Source organism: Branchiostoma lanceolatum, chromosome 1, assembly GCF_035083965.1.
Source record: "Branchiostoma lanceolatum isolate klBraLanc5 chromosome 1, klBraLanc5.hap2, whole genome shotgun sequence".
NCBI lineage: Eukaryota > Metazoa > Chordata > Leptocardii > Amphioxiformes > Branchiostomatidae > Branchiostoma > Branchiostoma lanceolatum.
Genome location: NC_089722.1, coordinates 42675128 through 42694201, shown reverse-complemented (window position 1 = coordinate 42694201; position 19074 = coordinate 42675128). Strand labels below are relative to the sequence as shown.

The following is a 19074-nucleotide window of genomic DNA, read 5'->3' as shown; positions in this document are numbered from 1 at the left end:
ATCATTGATTTTGGTCATTACCATCACTAATCAACATCCTCATCCTCATATTGTGACTATCTAGGGGAGTCGAAGAATAAAGTCTAAATAGAAAATGACAGCGTTCGTACCTTTCCCTACTAGTAGAGTTGCCTGAGGGTCCAGAGACTGCCCTGTTCTTGTGGTGGTTCTTACACACACACGGTACGTCTGTAACATGGGAATAACAGGACAGAAGTCAGATTTAACCTCAAGTGGATGTGATTTTTTCATTAGTACATGTAAAGGACTAAAGTAAGTTAAGTACTAAAAGTGCACAAAATATTTGACTGGCATAAACCTATAGAAGCGTACCTTAGAAACGGGTTAAGTACAAGCCAAGTTAGCGACACTGTTAGTTTCGTCAGACTGAAGTAAACTAATTCCTAACACCTAACGTTACTGGCTGTCAACTTTGAAGAAGATCATTATATAGTGTTTCTGAATCAGACTAATAGATACAATGTTTATGATGATCTGTGGAAGATACAGTTTTTTGCAGTACAAATTGTAAACCAAAGAGACTCTGACCTTCTCAATGTCGACCCCCTCGATGAGAGCGCTGGGTTTGGTGTCAGGCGGCACCTTGGCCTTGAGCTCCCTGTTCAGGTAGACTGCATAGTGTAGGACCTCCTCCGCAGGGAGGTCGGCCGGGTCCCACTTCAGTATCAAGCTGTTGGTCAGCTGTTTGTCAACCGTCAGGTTCTGGGGCCACGGCACTGTGGGAGGGGGGTAACATACATGTCTACATGGTCAGCCTTTCAAGGTCGTGTACAGAAGGGCAATGTAAGAGGCCACAGAAGGGCGTGTACAGTACTGAACGGCAATGTGAGAGTTAGGCAACAGACTGTCAGGTTCTCAAGGTCATGTACATGGACAGTACTGAAGGGCAAAATGAAAGGGGGGCAACAGAATAACAGATTTTCAAAGTTATGCACTTATGCAAGTTATGCATCTATTACTGTAAGAGGGGGGTAAGGTTAGGTTTTCAAGGTCATGATAAGTACTGTGGGAGGGGGGCAACTGAAACTTTGCCTCTCAAAGTCATGATGGTACAGTACTGAAGGGCGAGGGGGGGGGCAACAGGATATCAGGTTTTCTTATTATGAAACTCAAGAAAACAATGCCTTAACACTGGTCAGTTCAAATTGGGAAATCCAGAAGCAATTTGGAATCTTCAGCAATATCAGATTTGTGCCTATAAGTGTGGTATAAGCTGAAAGCTCTCTTCATCATGAATGTAGTCATGTAAAAATTATTAGTCAGCGATGTTCACAACTTTAGATATGATTGATTGAAAATGCATGTGAACGATGTACTCCTAGGTCAGCACATATCCAGCAGTATTGAGTTCACCTGGGTTTTTACGAACAATTGTGGGCTAATTGTTCCTGTCACAGTGGTCAATGACACCTCTATCACCAAGCCCATTGAACTCAAGCCCGCCCATTGTACTGGAAATCTGGTGATTATGCAAGTGTATTCAACTGAATGGAAGGACTAATTTTCTACTCATTTGCATGGCATTCATTAGGGTGGATCATTGTCTGTCCACTATCAGGCCAGTATGGGCCAAGTCTAACCAGGTCTGGGGTGGTATTGTGTCGCCAGGTCCAACTAATGATAGTATGGGTTGGGCAACTTTCTAAAAGAAATATCTTCATAGCTTTCCATGTTAGGACCAAATTAAAGGCACCATAATGTGCGGGACATCATGCTCTTTCAAATGATATATGAAACTTAACTGTAAACTCAGTAGAAAAAAAGTTGGAAAATTCGAATTCCAAGAGGGCCACCTTGATATCTGGAAACTGAACTCCGGATTTGAACTGACTTGTGTTCCTTGGTTTTACAAGAAAATTAGCCATTTACGAATACTGACACGGGGTAAAATAATGAATCAGGTCTGTGGTAACCTTACAATACAACGCCTTAGTGAATAATTTTGCACACACCTGGGGTCTTATTGGGGCTTGCGTCAGGTTTCTGCAGGCTGTCCAGCGTGTCCGTGAAGCTGTCGGGGAGGGTGGGGGCCAGCTGGAGGGCCGTGGTGCCGGGCTGGTTATCTGCGGAACAGAACAGCTAGGTTAGAGCGCAAGGAGTCATTCTCTAAATAACAATAAGAAGTTACGCATGCATTCAAAACGGTGCCTGTTTTGCGTGTGTTCCACAGGCTGCTTAAATAGCATGACAAAGTCGGGCTGTACTTCAAAAGAGGGACACTTCAAGTTCAAGGCATGTTTGTTGTCATCAATGGACAGTTTATCAATTTGTTCTTTATTAACAGGACATCTTATTTACGCCCAAAATAATTACTCAAGCAACTGGATAAAATTTTGAAACAGTCAAACCTGACAGTTTCAAAATTTCATCCAGTTGCTTGAGTAATTATTTTTGGCGTATCTTACTACCTGGATGTCTAACTTTCATCAACGCATATCTTATTTACATTTATACATTCAATGTAACAATGAATATACGAGTGGACCTCGGGCTATATCCCTTTTCAGTAGCATGCAAGACAGCCAGCTGGATGTGACTATAACCTATGGGTACACTCTGGGCCTTCTGGCCCAGAAGCCAGGATGTTTACCACTAAACCATCAGCATCCAAAGACCTTATAAACAGGTTTGTGCATGTACAAATGTACTAGGTGAGTGTACTAGGTGAGTGAAGGGAAAGGTTGCAGACTAACCGTTAGTGGATCCATCCGGTACCAGTTGGCTGATACTGACTTCATCCTCACTCTGGAAGGACACGTGCGTGGCATCCTCATCACCTGTAAACAACAACAACTTATCACCTGTAAACAACAACATCAACAAAACAACAACACATCATGATGAAGTCAATCCATTTTATATTTTGACCTTTTTGATTGTCTTTAGTTTGTGAATCCAGGTGCAGCTTAATTGGATCATAACTAATTACCATGGCAGGAAATGGCATCAATGCTGCACTCCAATGCCCCCTTAATTAGCTCAAGGCCTTGCTGGGTTGACAGTTCAAAGAGGGAACTTTGGACAACCATAATTATCATGAAATTACCATGATGGCAGCGCATGAGTCATGGAACAGCAAAGAAAAGAACTCACTAATAGACGGCTGAGCGGGGCTCCAGTTGGGCATGTCCTCGTCTGCCACACATTCTATAATTACCATGGCAGTCAGCATCAATGCCACATTAGAGCAGCATGAAAACTGTGATTTGTGAAACAGTAAAGAAAAGCACTCACTAATAGACGGCTGAGCGGGGCTCCAGTTGGGCATGTCCTCGTCTGCGACTCGCTCCACGAAGTTGGAGGGCACCAGTCCGCGGGACCCGTCCATCAACTCACCCTGGAAGAACATGTCCTGGGAGGGACAGAGACAACTTCAGAATATCTGAGAACATGTTTCATGTCTTTAACTCTTTAGTTCACAGGACAGACTCTGTGTACTTGTACTTGAAGTTGGAGGGAATCTCAAATCTTGTTCGTTGCAATGTGTCTCCAACCTTCTAACTATTTCATCTGAAATTTTTACACTACTTGTCCATCATCTACATGTAACATCCACCAACTTCTTTGTCACAAGGTAGCAATGTTTTCCACTGTCTCGACACAACATTGCGACTTAACTTGTCAATAAGTACACAGATGGGTACTTTACAATGTTTCAAACTTTCCAACTACTAGAAGAATTTTGTCACAATGTAGCAAATGTTTCCACCGACTATTTTGTTACAACGTTGCCCCTCACCTCGTCCATGTCCCCGTACACATAGACGTACTCTCCCGCCTGGAACGACAGCTCCGCCTCGGGGTTGTCGTTGGGTCCATCGTACGGGTTGTAGGAATACCTGGCAGCAAAACATCAGGTATGTTTTCAGAATCTTTCTTTTACTTCATAAATTACTTTACAATATTTACTAGTGTTGCTACATGTATGAAACATCTTCACTGTTGCATTGCCTTTCTCTTATTTTGACAGATCAGTTGTAGTGGATGGTTCACTTTTAGCTTGTCAAACCTGTCCAAGAAGACCACTCAGGCAACCAATAATCTGGTCTATGTGGACAGGTGGTCCACAGTAGATAGTATTTTTCACCTGGTATACCTTATCCCATAACCAATACAAATCTGGTTCTAAACAGGTACCTTAGCAGGCTGGAGGTTAATGCATGTGTCAATGGGAAAAATTATCTAAGGAACCACCAAAAAGTGGTCACTTTGGCCAGGTGGTCATTATGTAGAGGTGGTCACTTCTACAGGTTTGGCAGTGAATGTCTAAGAAAAATTTAAGAATAAAAAAATACCTTGCGATATAAACAGCGAGTTTTTTCCTGTCGTGAGCGGCCTCACTGCTGGCTGTCGGGGCCGTCTCACTCCCTTCTGACACCTGCTGGAGGGAGGGAAATGTGCTTCAATCAAGATCAAGTTTACTGTACTCAAGTTTATTCTTCAACCATCATTTTTTGTAGAATGGCATCAAGGTAAATGTCTCATAGCCTTTAAGGGCGTAGGGACAGTGGGTTATTAATCCATTGTATGTGGGACACGGTATTGGAAGGTGGAGCCCATCCCTCTATCTCCTTCCGCCGCCTTTTACCTCCCCAACAAAGTCAGGTACCCATTTAATTACACCTCGGTGGAGTGAGGAAAGTCGTGTAAAGTACCTTTCCAAGGGCACAATGTCTATCCAGGAACGACAGGAATTAAATCCGTGACCTCTCAATCCGCCAGTCTAACCACGGCCACACGGCCATTCAGTGCCACTCTACTAGTTCTAAATGAGTATTTGTTGTAACCAAGTTCCACAATTTTTTGAGAGGAGAAGTTTACTCACTTTGTCCATATCTGCATCACCACTGGCTTCTTCCAAACCTGCAACAGTTAGAATAAGTGTGGCAATTAAAAATTATTGCCATAGCGAAGGTGTCTGGATTGATCTTACTTCACTGTAAGGAAAGTACCAACGTAGCACTCTAGATCTTAGTTCTGCCATGATATTGTGCAAAACGCACTTAGAAATCAGAAAGGCATCTGCCAAGCAGATATAGAAAGGCACCATGTAACTCGAGGAGTTCCTAGCATATGTAGAAAGGCCGGAGTACACTCCCGTTGTAGTGTCTTTTTTCTCTGGCATTGTTGGATAGGTGGGGTGAGAAACTAGACCGGAAGTTTAGAAAATCGGTATGCTGGGGCTCCTATGATGGTTTTGGCTGTTATTCTAGCTCTGTAGGATGTGTTTTCGAGGAGCTACTGTTGTTTTTCCGACACCGCACGCCTCCCCGTAAGGCGTTCAGTGTAGACTGCCCAAGCGGTAACCCAAGTTATTTATCGTTCCGTTTAAAACTTTGCCTTTCTTTATATGCTTGGATCTCCTCAAGTTTTGGTTTTCACAGAGGTTTTTTGGTGGGAGGCATTATGTTCAGCACGTTCTTGTGATAATAGATCAACTGGGATGCGCAAACCCTTTTCAAAGCTAGAATACTAGATTCGGTGAACTCCCTGACACACTCCGGGCAGTACGAAATCGGACACCACGTAAAAGTAGGTCATCTGTCATCGACAGCTGAGTGCCTGGATGCCAGACGTGCTAATGAGGTATCAAGTTTGAAAAAGTGACAGGAGGGCATCCACAGAGTTGGCCGGACGGATTCCTGAAATTCCTGTGGAATTCTGGGAATTCTTGCAAATCGGGCCTAAAATATACTATTAAGCTTGCCCCTCAGGCTTCGCTAAAAAATATTGTACCTCTTAGTAAAACCTTAAGTTTTAGAGAGATCTCAAGGGACTTAAATCTTTAATCTTCCAAAAGTGATCATTAAATAATCAATGAAACTTTCCTAAAAAGAACTGAATTCCTTTGCTGATTGACCCTTTTCTTATTCATTCTATAACATTTTCTCTCTCTCTCTCTCTCTCTCTCTCTCTCTCTCTCTCTCTCTCTCCCTCTCTCTCTCCCTCTCTCTCTCTCTCTCCCTCTCTCTCTCTCTCCCTCTCTCTCTCTCTCTCTCCCTCTCTCTCTCTCTCTCTCCCACTCACTCACTCACTCACTCCCTCACCGTTTAAGCCCTGCTGAGTGTGAGACTGTGGTTCAGGTTCAGGTTCAGGGCTGGGGTTGTCGTTGTCGTGGTGAGAAGGTAGAGTGTAGGTACTGGCCTCGTCCCAGGAGTCTCCCGATCCTGCAAGCACAAAAACAAATCAACGATTGTCCTAATCACACATATCACAGTGGTGTGAATCTGGGGTAGAGAAGTCACAGCGAAAACCGCAAATATAAAACCACAGCAAGATTTGACAATGTCGACTTATCCTTATATGCTGAATATGATTAAGTAATACTGATTGTAAGTTCCTTATTGTATGACAATCTACGTTCTATTTGCCGATGGTACGTTGAAAGGCCCCCTGACCTCCTCCCTTGAACTCTTTAAAAACGAGTGAATGAGTGACGGTATGTTTTGCATACTTTCAAAGTTAAATTAAGGTTGAAAAAAAAAAGTGCTTTCCTCACCATCTGGCTCCTGTATGGGGTGGAACCCGGCGGACGACAGCTCTTTGGCAAGACTCTGGTGATTGACAGGTGGTGAAATCGTCCTCTTCGCCGGCGCAGCGACCACCACGGGGGGAGGTTCAGGCGTGCCGTTTACTCCAGCCGCCGGCGAGACGGTTTCGAACGCGGAGGACCGGTTGGCTCCGACGATTGGCACTGGTTTAACGATCTGGTTCACACGTTTTTCCCGACCGGCTTCGCGGGAAGATTTCTGCACGTCTGTCCGTTCAGACCTTGGTGCGTCTGTCCGTGTGTCTGTCTGTGCGTCTGTCTGTACAGACTTCTGCGTTCCCGTCCTTATGTTCACCTGGATCCCTACGGAAGCTGCCGATACGGAAGGCGCGGAATGTTCGGGCAGAACGTCAGACTTTTTGGCAAGTTTTTCGGACAACTCCTTCAACTGTTCTGATTGCCGTTGGCATAGCAACTGCCCATCGGCATGCTGGGAGTCCAACTCTTGCAGTCTCGCCTGGGGAAGTGAAAATAGAGGGTTTTCCGACAGTTACTCTTCGTGACAAAAATTTCTACATTGTACTTGTCAAAAAGTTTATCTATCTATTTCATCTGTAGACAACTCGGTTGCAACTTCAAGTTACAAATTCAAGTTGATTTCCAAGAGGACCCAGTTTATACAAGACATGTGAGTCAGTCAGGTGGAGACAGATTTTAAAAATGGACAACATTAAATGAAAGAAATAAAATCTGACTTAGTCGAAACGAGATCGTTGTCCATAGCTCAAGGTCATTTGCCGTTCCAATTCAGTCAAGGTCAAGAGTTGAAGTTTGAAGCTGAAGTTAAGTCACATCTCTATATATAGATGACAATGTAACACCTGTCTTTTTTCAAAAACGCAACAGCATCAGATTTTGATGACGCACGAGTAGCTGTGACATACCTGGAGTTGGTGCAGGGTTTGTCTGTGGGAGTCTTCAGTCTCCTTCTGGTGCTGTGGGAGGGGAAATACAGACATCATCAGATTCAGACACTTCAACAAGAGTATCTGGTTGAAATCAGCTCTCACAGTATCAGATTAGTAGTAGTATACAATTATATGGATCAGGGCTGTTTCCAGCTTTAGAGTTTTCCGTCATTGTTTGGGAGCCCATGTTGTTAATTTTGGTCGTTAAATCTGTCATTCCGTCAAACAAGCTTACAAAATACAATTCCATAAATTTTTATGACACAAAGTTCAGATTATTTGTATAGATGGTGTGAATGTTTTCCATTCTGTGTAGCAAACTTCCTGGGACAAAAAGCGACAGGTCCTGGAGACAGGCCAGATATAGATATTAGTTGCTCCTCTACAAAACACAGGTCAATTCATTTGTTGAGAGAGACCCTGGGAACATCAAAACCTGATCAACTTTAGAAGGTCAGACAAAGAAAAGAAAAACATGAACGTACAGGGAAAATTGACAATTCAAATGAAAGATATCAAAACTTAACAGTTAGAAGATCCAGTAAGCAAGTTGCCATACACGGCTAACATCTTGCTGCTCTCAAAAGTAGGAAAAAAACTGTCTGAATGCAAAGTAACCAGAACATTTTATCTTCCCCACCTTGAGAAGTTCCTGGACAGTTTTCTCCTTCTCCTCCAGTAAATGTTTGGTCGCTGCGAGGTCCTCAGTGGGGTTTTGTCTCAGCTCTTCCTCCAATTCCTGGAAAACAGTAAACAAAAACACTTAACTTTCCGCAACATATATACCGAGTCACGTGTCTCATCTGCATAACGTGACGTCACAGAAGCAGTGGATTGCTCTTTCCTTGACAAAGACTGGAGCTGATCAGTCAAAAATTTGTTGTGTTGGCAATTACAGTTCAACTTTGATTCAGAAAAACAACTGACTTTGTGTTTTGCCCAATATTCGAGATTTGAAGAAGCCCTTCCAGTAAAAGTCCCAGCACGAAACATTTCTGGACACGTTTCATTTGTCTAATGAGTATTCAACAACAGGTTGCCAAACTCAATATATGAAAAATTTTTCTGAAAATTTGTGACCTTCAAAAAGAATCATACACAAACTGTAAAGCTTCAATTACATTTACATGGTAATCTTAGCTTTGGCCACTCTCGAACCCCACATACGGAAGTCGAGGTCCGCTTTGAAGACGGTGAACAAACCCCATCTTCAATCTTAGGCAACACCAATGTGTCTCTCTCTCTTGGCAATGTAATTCATAAAGATTTCCACACGCAAGGTAAAGCGCTTATCAAAAATTAGCTTTAGATCCTAATCCACAAGGTCTCTTTCACACCTCTTAAAAATTAATCCTGGCGTGTCCAATATTCTAAGTCAGCCTTCTGATCATTTCAACTTGAGAAGGCTCAGAGGATAGATCAAAAGCTTGCTTGCATAAGCGCTTTCACTTTGTGTACTGAAATAGTGTATAAATCAGATAATTTTACAAACTTTCAAACTCTACAACTGGATAAAATTTGGAGATTTACTTCCAGACGTTTCGAGTGGCATCCATCGCTCTTCTTCAGCATCACTCCAGAATGAACTGGCAGAAAGGATCTATACTATATAGATACTTATCTAACTGGAAAAAACGGTTGAACATGTCAAAGTCATTAACTCATAAAGATGGTAAATTACAGTCACAGACGGACTTCCATGCCAGTGTAACTTGCTGTTTTGGGGATTACCTGAGTGACGGTCTGCAGATGTTGGACTTTGTTTTCCTGAGCTCGTTTCGCCGTCTGAAGTTCCTCGTTCTGAATCAGCAGCAGGTTCAGCTGGTCATGAACTCCCTGGGACTCAAACTGGGTCTAAGGAGAAAAACAACAACGATCAGAGACGGCAGACTTCACCCCCTTACCCAGCAGCAGGTTCAGCTGGTCATGAACTCCCTGGGACTCAAACTGGTTCTGCGGAGAAAAACAACAACGATCAGAGACGGCAGACTTCACCCCCTTACCCAGCAGCAGGTTCAGCTGGTCATGAACTCCCTGGGACTCAAACTGCGTCTGTGGGGAAAAACAACAACGATCAGAGATGGCAGACTTCACCCCCTTACCCAGCAGCAGGTTCAGCTGGTCATGAACTCCCTTGGACTCAAACTGGGTCTGCAGAGAAAAACAATGACAGTCAGAGACGGCAGACTTCACCTCCTTAACCACACCTAGCCTTTGCAAACCTTTCAACCGATAGAAATGCTGCCTTGTTTACCATAAATGAGGGGTTCAAGGCGATATACAACGTAATTTTGCCGTAGGGAGAAATTGGAGTGTTTGCTGCGTTTTTTGCGGTGGCAAACATTACATCGCCGCAAACTTACATGCGTTTACAGCATGTTTAGAAGCAAACTTAAGAGACACAGACAGACAAAACCAAACCTTCACTCCCCGGGGGTGAACTAAAACAATAAAAGCAGTGCACCTGTTTCAGCTGTGAGACTTGGCGCTGCAGCTCCGATGTCCTCTTGGTCAGGTCTGTGTTGTCTACAACCTGGCTCTCAAGCTCGGACTCCTGCCGGGGGAAACAAGTTCAGCTGAATGAGTCAATTATCAACCCTGAGAGACAGGTGGCAGACATTCCAGGTCATAGGGTCAATGGAAGAGACTACTTATTCATGGGGATATATCATTTTGGATTTGTCAGTCTGTCTGTCTCAGTATTTTCCATATATGCTAAGTCGAATTACAGGAATTCAGGGTTCAATGGACAGATCCTAATCAAAACCTTATTTGCATAATTAATCAACTACAATCAAACACAACACAGGAGAAACTCTGAATACTTTGTGGAGGTATCTTTGAACTTGTGTTTGTTTTGTTTCGTACTAACTTTAGAAATAGACGAGCCTGGAGACAGATGTCCATCTTCACTGCTACCTTGTCCCCCCAACGACCCGGAGGTCAAGGGACTAGGGGCATGTGATGTCTTTAATATGTGCGTCTGCTCTGTGATAGAGGCTTATTGGTAGTACAAAGACATCAACGGCCAAGGACTGTGGCCTTGGCGGCCGGCAGTTACAACACAAACTGCAGTGTAGCATTTACGTACGGTATTGGTAAATTTACACACTTCTGATCATTCGTTAAAGAAACAAAATTGCAGCAGGGGCGGGACGGTGGTAACATTGAGTGGGAGGCGAGCCCAGCCGTACGGACGGCGGATGTCGCTATTATGGAGGCGGCACGAAGGTCGCTTCCTCAGCGTAATTCCCTACGATTGGTCGACTGACCAATCCTACTATGTAGGTAGGTACTAACTTTGCAAAGACAAGCTAAGGCATTGCCAACCAAAGCTAGCAGCTACTGACAGTAACTGTATTATTCTGACTCTACCCAATACAGCAGAATATATTATCAAAGAAAGTGCAGTGCCCAAACACACTTTCACACACAGGCAAGCCAAAAACAATTATTATTATTATAGTCCATTCTCATAGAGCCTCAGGTAAACTTATCAAGGGAAACCCGACCTACCAAGTAGGAGCATCTCTGGTTACTGTTGCTCAGCTGCTCCTCAAGTTGTGCTCTGGAGACTTTCTCTTCCGACAACTCTACTTCCTGCAGGGGGGACAGACATGCTGGTTTGTTTACATGATTGTACAAACAAGACCACGGCAAGTCCAGGACAAAAGATACAAAAACAGGAAGCGCCACTGCAATACCAAGGAATGCCGCCAGGAGCTTGTTCTTCGTCTTCCCAAGGCCTAACCACCTACCAAATGTCATTACAATCTATCAATAGCTTCTTGAGTTATTGACTATGATTGATTGATTGATTGATAATGCGGAAACACAAACAAAACAGAGACACACAATCATACAAATGCATTAAACAGAATAGTGCTGCTCACGGAAGTAAAAATTTAAATCATAAGAGTGAACACGATACTGGTGATTTTTCCAAAATGGCTGACTCAAATCTAAAATTAGGTCATTATGCAGAAAATGGGAAAGTCTAATCAACTCTAAATCAGATTTCAAGTCAAAAATCATACACGCGGCTGCAAAGGAACAAAAGAACAAAAGACAGGGAGACATGCACTTTTAAATGACATCTAACTTAGATATTGAAATGTTGGACTGAAAAAAGATGTGCTTGATCTTACACATGTCAGTTTGATATTTTGCCTGCTCCAATCTACATTGATTTTGTTAAGGTGAAGAGAAAAGTTAAGACCCTACAGTGAAAGTGAAAGTGAGACCCACCAGAGCCGAGAGTCTCCTGTTGGCCTGTCTCAGTTCCTCCTTAAGGCTCTGCTGAGAAGTCTTTTCTGTCTGTAAACTGGCTTCCTACAAGGAGAAGATTTGATTATTTCAATTTCATGCAGTCAAACCTGCCCATGAGGACTACTCCGATAAAACCTGGTCTATGTCTGCAGGGGGTCACTATAGAAAGGATTCTTAATGCTGGTATAAATTTAACGAGGAATATCATTCATTAATTATAGTATTCATTTATTTCTGTTTTATTTAGCCAGGGTGGCCCACCTCAGTGTAAGACACTGCTTTACAGTGGGACCCAGGAACCACCAAAGTGGCCACTTTGGCCAGGTGGTCCTCATGTAGAGGTGGACATTTGTACTGTAACACTAACAGGTTTGACTGTACCATACCATTTCAAAAACTTGTTTGAAAAAGTGGCAGCCAACTAAAAATGGATTATGTGAAGTCGACCTAAATTAAAAACTATACGGATTCTAAAGCCCCTACACAGTCATGTATCTCACTGAATCCGTGACACATTGCCGATGGTGTGCTCAACAAATTTCATCGATAAAAAACAAATCTTTTTATGCTTTGTGTGTTTTGTTGTCTTTTCAGTCATACTTATTAGGTTTTGCATACATGTATATCAATATTCCCATTATAAAGTCAAGGGTAACACAAATCCAATTCAGGACGCAGCAAGGCCGCCAGGGTGTCGCGGGTCCAGTGAGAATCTGTACAAGAGGCTGAGAAGGTATGCCTGACATTGTATACGTACCAACTCCTGTACCCTGCCCGCAGCCTGTGACAGCGTCTCTACTTGCAGCTGTAGGTTCTGGACTCTCTCATCGCCCCCGTCAAACCTGTCAGCCTCCAAGTCTCCATTCTACAAAAAATAAATCAGCCTTTAACACACTGTACATGTACTTCAATAAAGGCTAGGCGTCCAGCAAGGCCGGCAGCGTGTCGCGGGTCCAGTGAGAATGCCTCCAACTCTCCATTCTATAAAAAATGAATCATCAATTTAATACACTGTACATTAATAATAATGTTTTTTTCATTGGTCAGAAATTACCCGCAATGGCAGCTTTTCTGTATTACAGGTTTCACACAATACACAACATGTACATGTACATTGTATAATATCTTATCCACACTTGCAGTTTGTGGAACTGTCGCAAAGGTCTGGGCGGCTGCCATTCGGCGCCACCAGGTGACCTCAATAAGACTTTCCCCAACCGAAGTCAGGTACCCATTTACACCTTGGTGGAGTGAGGAAAGTCGTGTAAAGTGCCCTTCCCAAGGGCACAAGATCGGTGACATGACAGGATTCTAACTCGGGACCTCTTGGTTCTGAGTCGAACGCTCTGCCGTTGCGCCACACGACCCCACATAATGTACATGTACTTCAATAAAGGCTAGGCGTCCAGGTAATAAGATACCAGTCGGTAGGTGACTGTTGCTCAAGCAGCTGGACAGACAGATAAAGCAGCCAGACATTTCTTAAGTTCAGAAGCTGTTGCCACAACTCAGGAGCAAACTGATTGAACAGACATGGGCCACACACCAACTTGCATTTTGCTCTGTGTTTTTGTAATACCATGTATGTGAAAGGATGTATGTTTGCAGATTTATTAGGACTTCAAAAGAAACCAACCATGCAACCAACCATGCAACCATCCATGCAACCAACCATGCAACCAACAAACCAACCAACAAACAAACAAACAACCAACCAGCTGACAGCTAGTTGTAGCAAGTTCTATGCTGGAACACAGTCATGATCTAACTCTAAAATACCAATAGAGGGCGAGCATCAGGAAATACATCTTAATCCAGTTAAGCTTGTTCGAATAAAAAAAGATAATCTATAATCCACACAGATTATGTAAATAGGGTTGACGTACTGGGAAAATTGCCATCCTGGGTTTCATCAAACAAAACACACCTAACAGCGAACATGCTGCAGCAGTATTGTCTATGTCATGGTGACTTTATGCTGTCACAACTACTTCTGCAGAAAAGGCCTCTTAACTACATCAATACTGTTTATTATGCACTTTATCTTCAAGGTAGCAGAATTTCACGGCTGTAAGGAAAATGGACATTAATATTCTCACTGAACTTTAACTTCACGGTGTCGGCAAGCGATTTACAGAACGAATGTCTGAAGGAATCATAAATGATTACAACAGGTTTCTCACGGTGATGATAAGTTCACGGTACAGAGGTGACCGTGAAAACACAGTGAACATAAAGTTACAAAAATGTGCTGTGTACCAACTTGAAGGTATAAAAGACTTTCCCCTCAGATTGTTTTCATGTTGATCTGACAATGAATTTTCATCACTGTAATATGTTACAATATAGTATGTTTTCTTATTGTTAAGAACCAAGAAATAAAATCTATGTGACCTCAATATGTAAAGGTAAGGTAAGTAGGTCGAACTCAAAAACGTTATGTTTGAGAGCGTCAAAGCTTAGTGCATTTCCAATACTACCTACAAAATGTACAGAACTACATGTAGACTGGACAGGGCAATGCGGCTTTGCTATAATTGGAAACAGGTATACTGGGTCATCCCTTCTCTTGTTAATTAGTGTAATTAACCATAATATGTTGAGGCCTTGTTCATCATTAGGTGATGTTAATTGATGAATGGACGAGTCGTTAGGAGGTAGATTAATTAGGTCTGTCCTGCATTATTTACAGTTCTCTAGTCTCCAAGCAGATGTAAGGTGTTTAGCACTTTTTAGAGTTTTTTGGTACTGTAATTCTTGATTCTATTTCACTGTAACTTTATTTTCACAGTCACCTCTGTACCGTGAAGTTATCATCACTGTGAAAAAACTATTCTTATTATTTATGATTGCTTCACAAATCAGTTCTGTGAATCACTTGCCAATACCGTGAAGTTAGAGTTCAGTGAAAATGTCCATTTTCCTTACCCTGTGAAATTTTGCTACCCTGAAGATGAAAGAGAATTACATTATTTTCTTGAGAAGAATGTTGTCATCAAAAAATTAAATACAGGAAAAGAGAGAACTGTACTAAACGTTGCAAAAACAGGTATGGAACACAGAGAATCCTTAAAGTTACTAAATGTTGCAAAACAGGTATAAAAAAATACGCCACCTCTGTACCGTGAACTTATCATCACTGTGAAAAAAACTATTGTTATTAAATATTTATTATTCCTTCACACATCCATTCTAAGAATCACTTTCTGCCACCGTGGAGTTAAAGTTCAGTGAAAATGTACATTCTCCTTACACCATGAAATTTTGCTACCCTGAAGATAAAAGTGAACTACATGTATAGTATTTTCTTGAGAAGCATTTTGACATTAAAAAATGTAATACAGGAAAAGAGAGAACCGTACTAAACGTTGCAAAAACTGGTATGGAACACAGAAAATCCTTAAAGTTACTAAATGTTGCAAAACAGGTATAAAAAAATACGCCATTGCAGTTCCAGTGTCACATACTAGGGGGCCCAAAATAGACCTTGACCTTTTTCTTCCCAACACCTACCCATATACCAAATATCATTACAATCCATCTAGACGTTCTTCAGTTATGCTGACTTTAAGCATCCAGATGCACACACATACACACACACAAACACACTCAAAACTAGCCTCCGATGCAGACTCCTCCCGGCTGTTTTCTTTTCCAAGTTATTGTTTTTATACTATAATTACATTTTTTTTCTTATTGCTGGCCGTTCCCGGCAATAAGAAAAAAAATGTAATAGTATAAAAACAATAACTTGGAAAAGAAAACAGCCGGGAGGAGTCTGCATCGGAGGCTAACTCAAAACAATATCTCCATGAAAAAGGTTGTTTTTTTTTCATGGAGATAAACACAGAATGAGCTCCTTAAAAGAGAGAGTCCTTAAAGTTACATCTGCATCTATTAGAGATTGACGGACTCTTCATGTTGGACAGATCAGCTCATTTAGATTCAGGCTGCTGCACAACTGGAGCAGCTACAAGTGGGTCAACACTACACTGGAAATCAGGCCATTTGCATTCATCTGGAGAATGTGTAGCATTTATCAAAGTATATGGTTTCACCCGATAAAACCTCTCTCCTGAAATGTAAATTAATTTCAAAACTTAAAGTGAGGTTGAGAAGCCATTTTCCAAATTTCAGTGGAAGATCTACAATGATTGTACCATAATATTTGAAAATTTGTAAATTATGGCGTCATTTCTGATCTTTTTCACATCATTTCTAACATCATTATAATGATAATTCATAACCATATTACAGCTGATGGCTTTAAAGAATATCTACATGTAGTTGCAGATTCAAACATACATGTATCAGTGTTTATATAACCAAGGCATGTACAATATCGTCATGTATTCACCAACCACACAGCATGTACATGTAGGTCTTGCCTGTGGTTAGTAAATACGTCAAACATCAAGCATATCACCTGCAGCTTTCTCTTTCTTATACTGTAAATGCAGAAATGTTTGCAGGGATTTAATTTTGTGGTGGGGAGAAAATGGACGGTGGTTTTGAGTTCGCTTTAAAACAATAGTAGTGCTACAGTAACGAAATGAAACGTTTTTTCGCGGTGGTTTTAAGTTTGTGGTAAAGAGTTCACCGCGAAAACCGCAAACATATAACCTGACCGCAATCATTTCTGCATTTACATGCAATGTACCCGTATGTAATATAATTGTAGTAAGGATATTTCAATCTTAGACTAACATTTCAGATGACGATGTCTTTCAAAGATGAAGGCGACATGTTGAATGTTTTATATCCAAAAACTCACAAACCAGGACAACAGTATATATAACACATGTAGGTCAGGGTTATTGCCATGTGCCACTGCCTGTGGTGTAATTTGCATGTTTTATAATAGATTCCTGGGAAATGCAAGACCAAATGTCACTGAATGGTCACTCTATTGACCTCTCAAAGTAAATTGACATAATGTATTGTCCAGTTACTGTCAGTACATGAGCCCATAATTGAACTAGCAGACATATTTCATTCAAAGGTGGACTATCTAATAATATTGATCAAAAATAATTCTAAAAAAGCCTCAGGGACTGACAGGCCAGCTTTAACTGTAAGGATTCTTCATGTTTTTTAAGTATTAACTGAATGTTTAACGTTAAATGTTCAAAATATATTTGTGTTATTTTATGATGTGTACTTTAAGCAGGTCAGGGTCATGCATGATTATAACAGTGATGATATCAGGTTACCGCTGTTTATGCTTTTCTCTGCCTGCCTTTCTCACAATGTTCATGTATTTAAATGAAATTAGCAGCAAATAAAGAGAAGGACATTTGTGAGAAGCTTTTTTTTCAAATCTGAAGAGAACAACTCGTTTATAAATATTCCCTTATGCAAGTGTATGTGGGCCAGTACTAGTAGTGACATCAGACATACATGTATGCTTTAATCATCTCATTATATCTTATCTTTCTCATAATCTTCATGAGTCTAATAAGTAGCAAGGATGTTAGACATTAAAGAGAAGTGTATTTTGTCCAAATCTCAAGAGACTGAATCAGATGTTAATTCCCACCCAGCACACATGCATGTCAGGGTCTCAGGACATCAGGCACAGGCCGAAATTTATCTCTGTTTATCTTACTCACAATGTTCATGACATTATAATAATCATAGTAGCAAAAGAATTTCAATAAACATTCGGAAGCGTTTTTTTTTAAACCTAAAAAGACAGATGTTACAATGTAACAGTTCACATATTCCCACACAGGTCAGGGTGATTATCATGTCAGACATGCGTGGTGATAAATATCACTTTATCAGGCATATATCATCTGAGAGAGGCTTTTTCCTGTTTTTATCTTAATTTTCATATAATAGAAGCAAGGATATGACACATTTCTAAATAATTCCAGATGTGTGATATTTTACATGACACACTAAAATGTCAATGATTATTCCTTTATATAAAAAAATTGTGAAAAAAAACAAAGAAGAGCATGTAATGTATGCCCTATGTCACCACTGGTATGATAATAGCCCTGACCTCACCTTTGTGTGTGTGCGAATATTTGAACTGTTCAAATATTCACACACGGGTCAGGGTCATTGACACCAGGCATATGCTCTTCTCTTTTTGTGTGTGTGGATATTATCATATAATTATTAAACATGATTCTTTTTTCAGTGTATTTTGTTTGTTTTCAAAACCTAGAGAGCCAGCTGTTTACATACATCGCTAGTTCAGGTTCTTGACACCAGATACATGAATATGCCTTTCTCTTTGTTTTAGTATATTATAATGATTTATTAGACATGATTCTTTGTTCAGTGTATTTTGTTGTTGATTTCAAACATAAAGAGGTTGCTGTTTACATGCTAGTTCAGGTTCATTATCCTTCTTCATTATCCTATATACAGAACAGTGCAGTCGGCAGGTCGGCTCAGCGCGCTGGCCTGACGCCCATTCTGCCCACTTATTTCTGCATCAGCCCCTGAAATCCCTGCCTCCCAATCCTGTACATGGACCCTGTCATACACACCCTCGCTCTAGCTACTGCGGCTAATGTTACCCTTCATTGTGTACCTCATACCATGCATGTACACAGCAGTGTTACACCATGGGTTTGCCTTATTGTGGACACAACACTGAACGAAAATCTGCACCGTAAGATGCACGACGTAATGTCAAAACTAAAATCAATCCTGCAGCAAGCAGATATAAATCGTGCCAATTTTACAAACACCAGTCCATCACGACGCTGGCCCGGAATGAAACATAATGATCACGGCGGGCAAATCTATCACCTACAGGCAGCCTTCGTGTAATTTCTCCTCTCCCATTAATGGAATGGTTAATTACGTCAGATGAGTAACGTGCTTGTGCATACGATATGTAGGTTAGCTGTATAAACAACACAAAAACAGAGACGACGTATAACGGGTTACATGACTCCCGATGGTGGCAGTATGCCACACATCAACAACACAATAGCAAAGGGAAGGAGTCTGGCAGAATGTAGACAATACCAGTCATGTTTACACTGGGATGAACACAATCAGCCATTCAAACCGCCCGACTCCCAAACACAGCATTGTTCCCTGTAGGCAGAAATTAGGACCTACCTGTTTGTCAGATTTGCGCTGTCAAACAATTACAACGTCGCGGGCCGAAATTTCCTCACACAAACACCAGGCCTCGCCGGCATTTCTCTGCGGCACACTCGGGCTGCTAGGAAAGCTATCAAACGTTCCCTATGAACCACACCTTAGTCTGAATCACTGAAACAGCAGAATCGGAGGAGTCAGAGGGCCGGGGGGGTGAGCAGATACAGGAGCCTGCTGAACCAAACCCGCTCTACT

The 19074-nt window shown here is 41.6% G+C and overlaps 1 protein-coding gene across 4 annotated transcripts in view; it reads right to left on the bottom strand.

Moving 5' to 3' along the window:
• LOC136424085 (RIMS-binding protein 2-like) overlaps positions 1 to 19074 on the bottom strand; it is a 42052-nt gene that overhangs the window by 11937 nt on the left and 11041 nt on the right. For all 4 annotated transcript variants that reach the window (XM_066412511.1, XM_066412529.1, XM_066412520.1 and 1 more), the window contains exons 8-24: positions 12506 to 12613; positions 11728 to 11811; positions 10996 to 11079; positions 9944 to 10033; positions 9211 to 9333; positions 8120 to 8218; positions 7456 to 7506; positions 6521 to 7028; positions 6069 to 6188; positions 4847 to 4884; positions 4317 to 4402; positions 3761 to 3860; positions 3256 to 3373; positions 2715 to 2798; positions 1974 to 2084; positions 550 to 737; positions 111 to 189 (exon numbers count right to left, since the gene is read on the bottom strand). In XM_066412511.1, the coding sequence (XP_066268608.1) occupies positions 111 to 189; positions 550 to 737; positions 1974 to 2084; positions 2715 to 2798; positions 3256 to 3373; positions 3761 to 3860; positions 4317 to 4402; positions 4847 to 4884; positions 6069 to 6188; positions 6521 to 7028; positions 7456 to 7506; positions 8120 to 8218; positions 9211 to 9333; positions 9944 to 10033; positions 10996 to 11079; positions 11728 to 11811; positions 12506 to 12613 (2071 nt within the window). The remainder of the gene's footprint in view (positions 1 to 110; positions 190 to 549; positions 738 to 1973; positions 2085 to 2714; positions 2799 to 3255; positions 3374 to 3760; positions 3861 to 4316; positions 4403 to 4846; positions 4885 to 6068; positions 6189 to 6520; positions 7029 to 7455; positions 7507 to 8119; positions 8219 to 9210; positions 9334 to 9943; positions 10034 to 10995; positions 11080 to 11727; positions 11812 to 12505; positions 12614 to 19074) is intronic.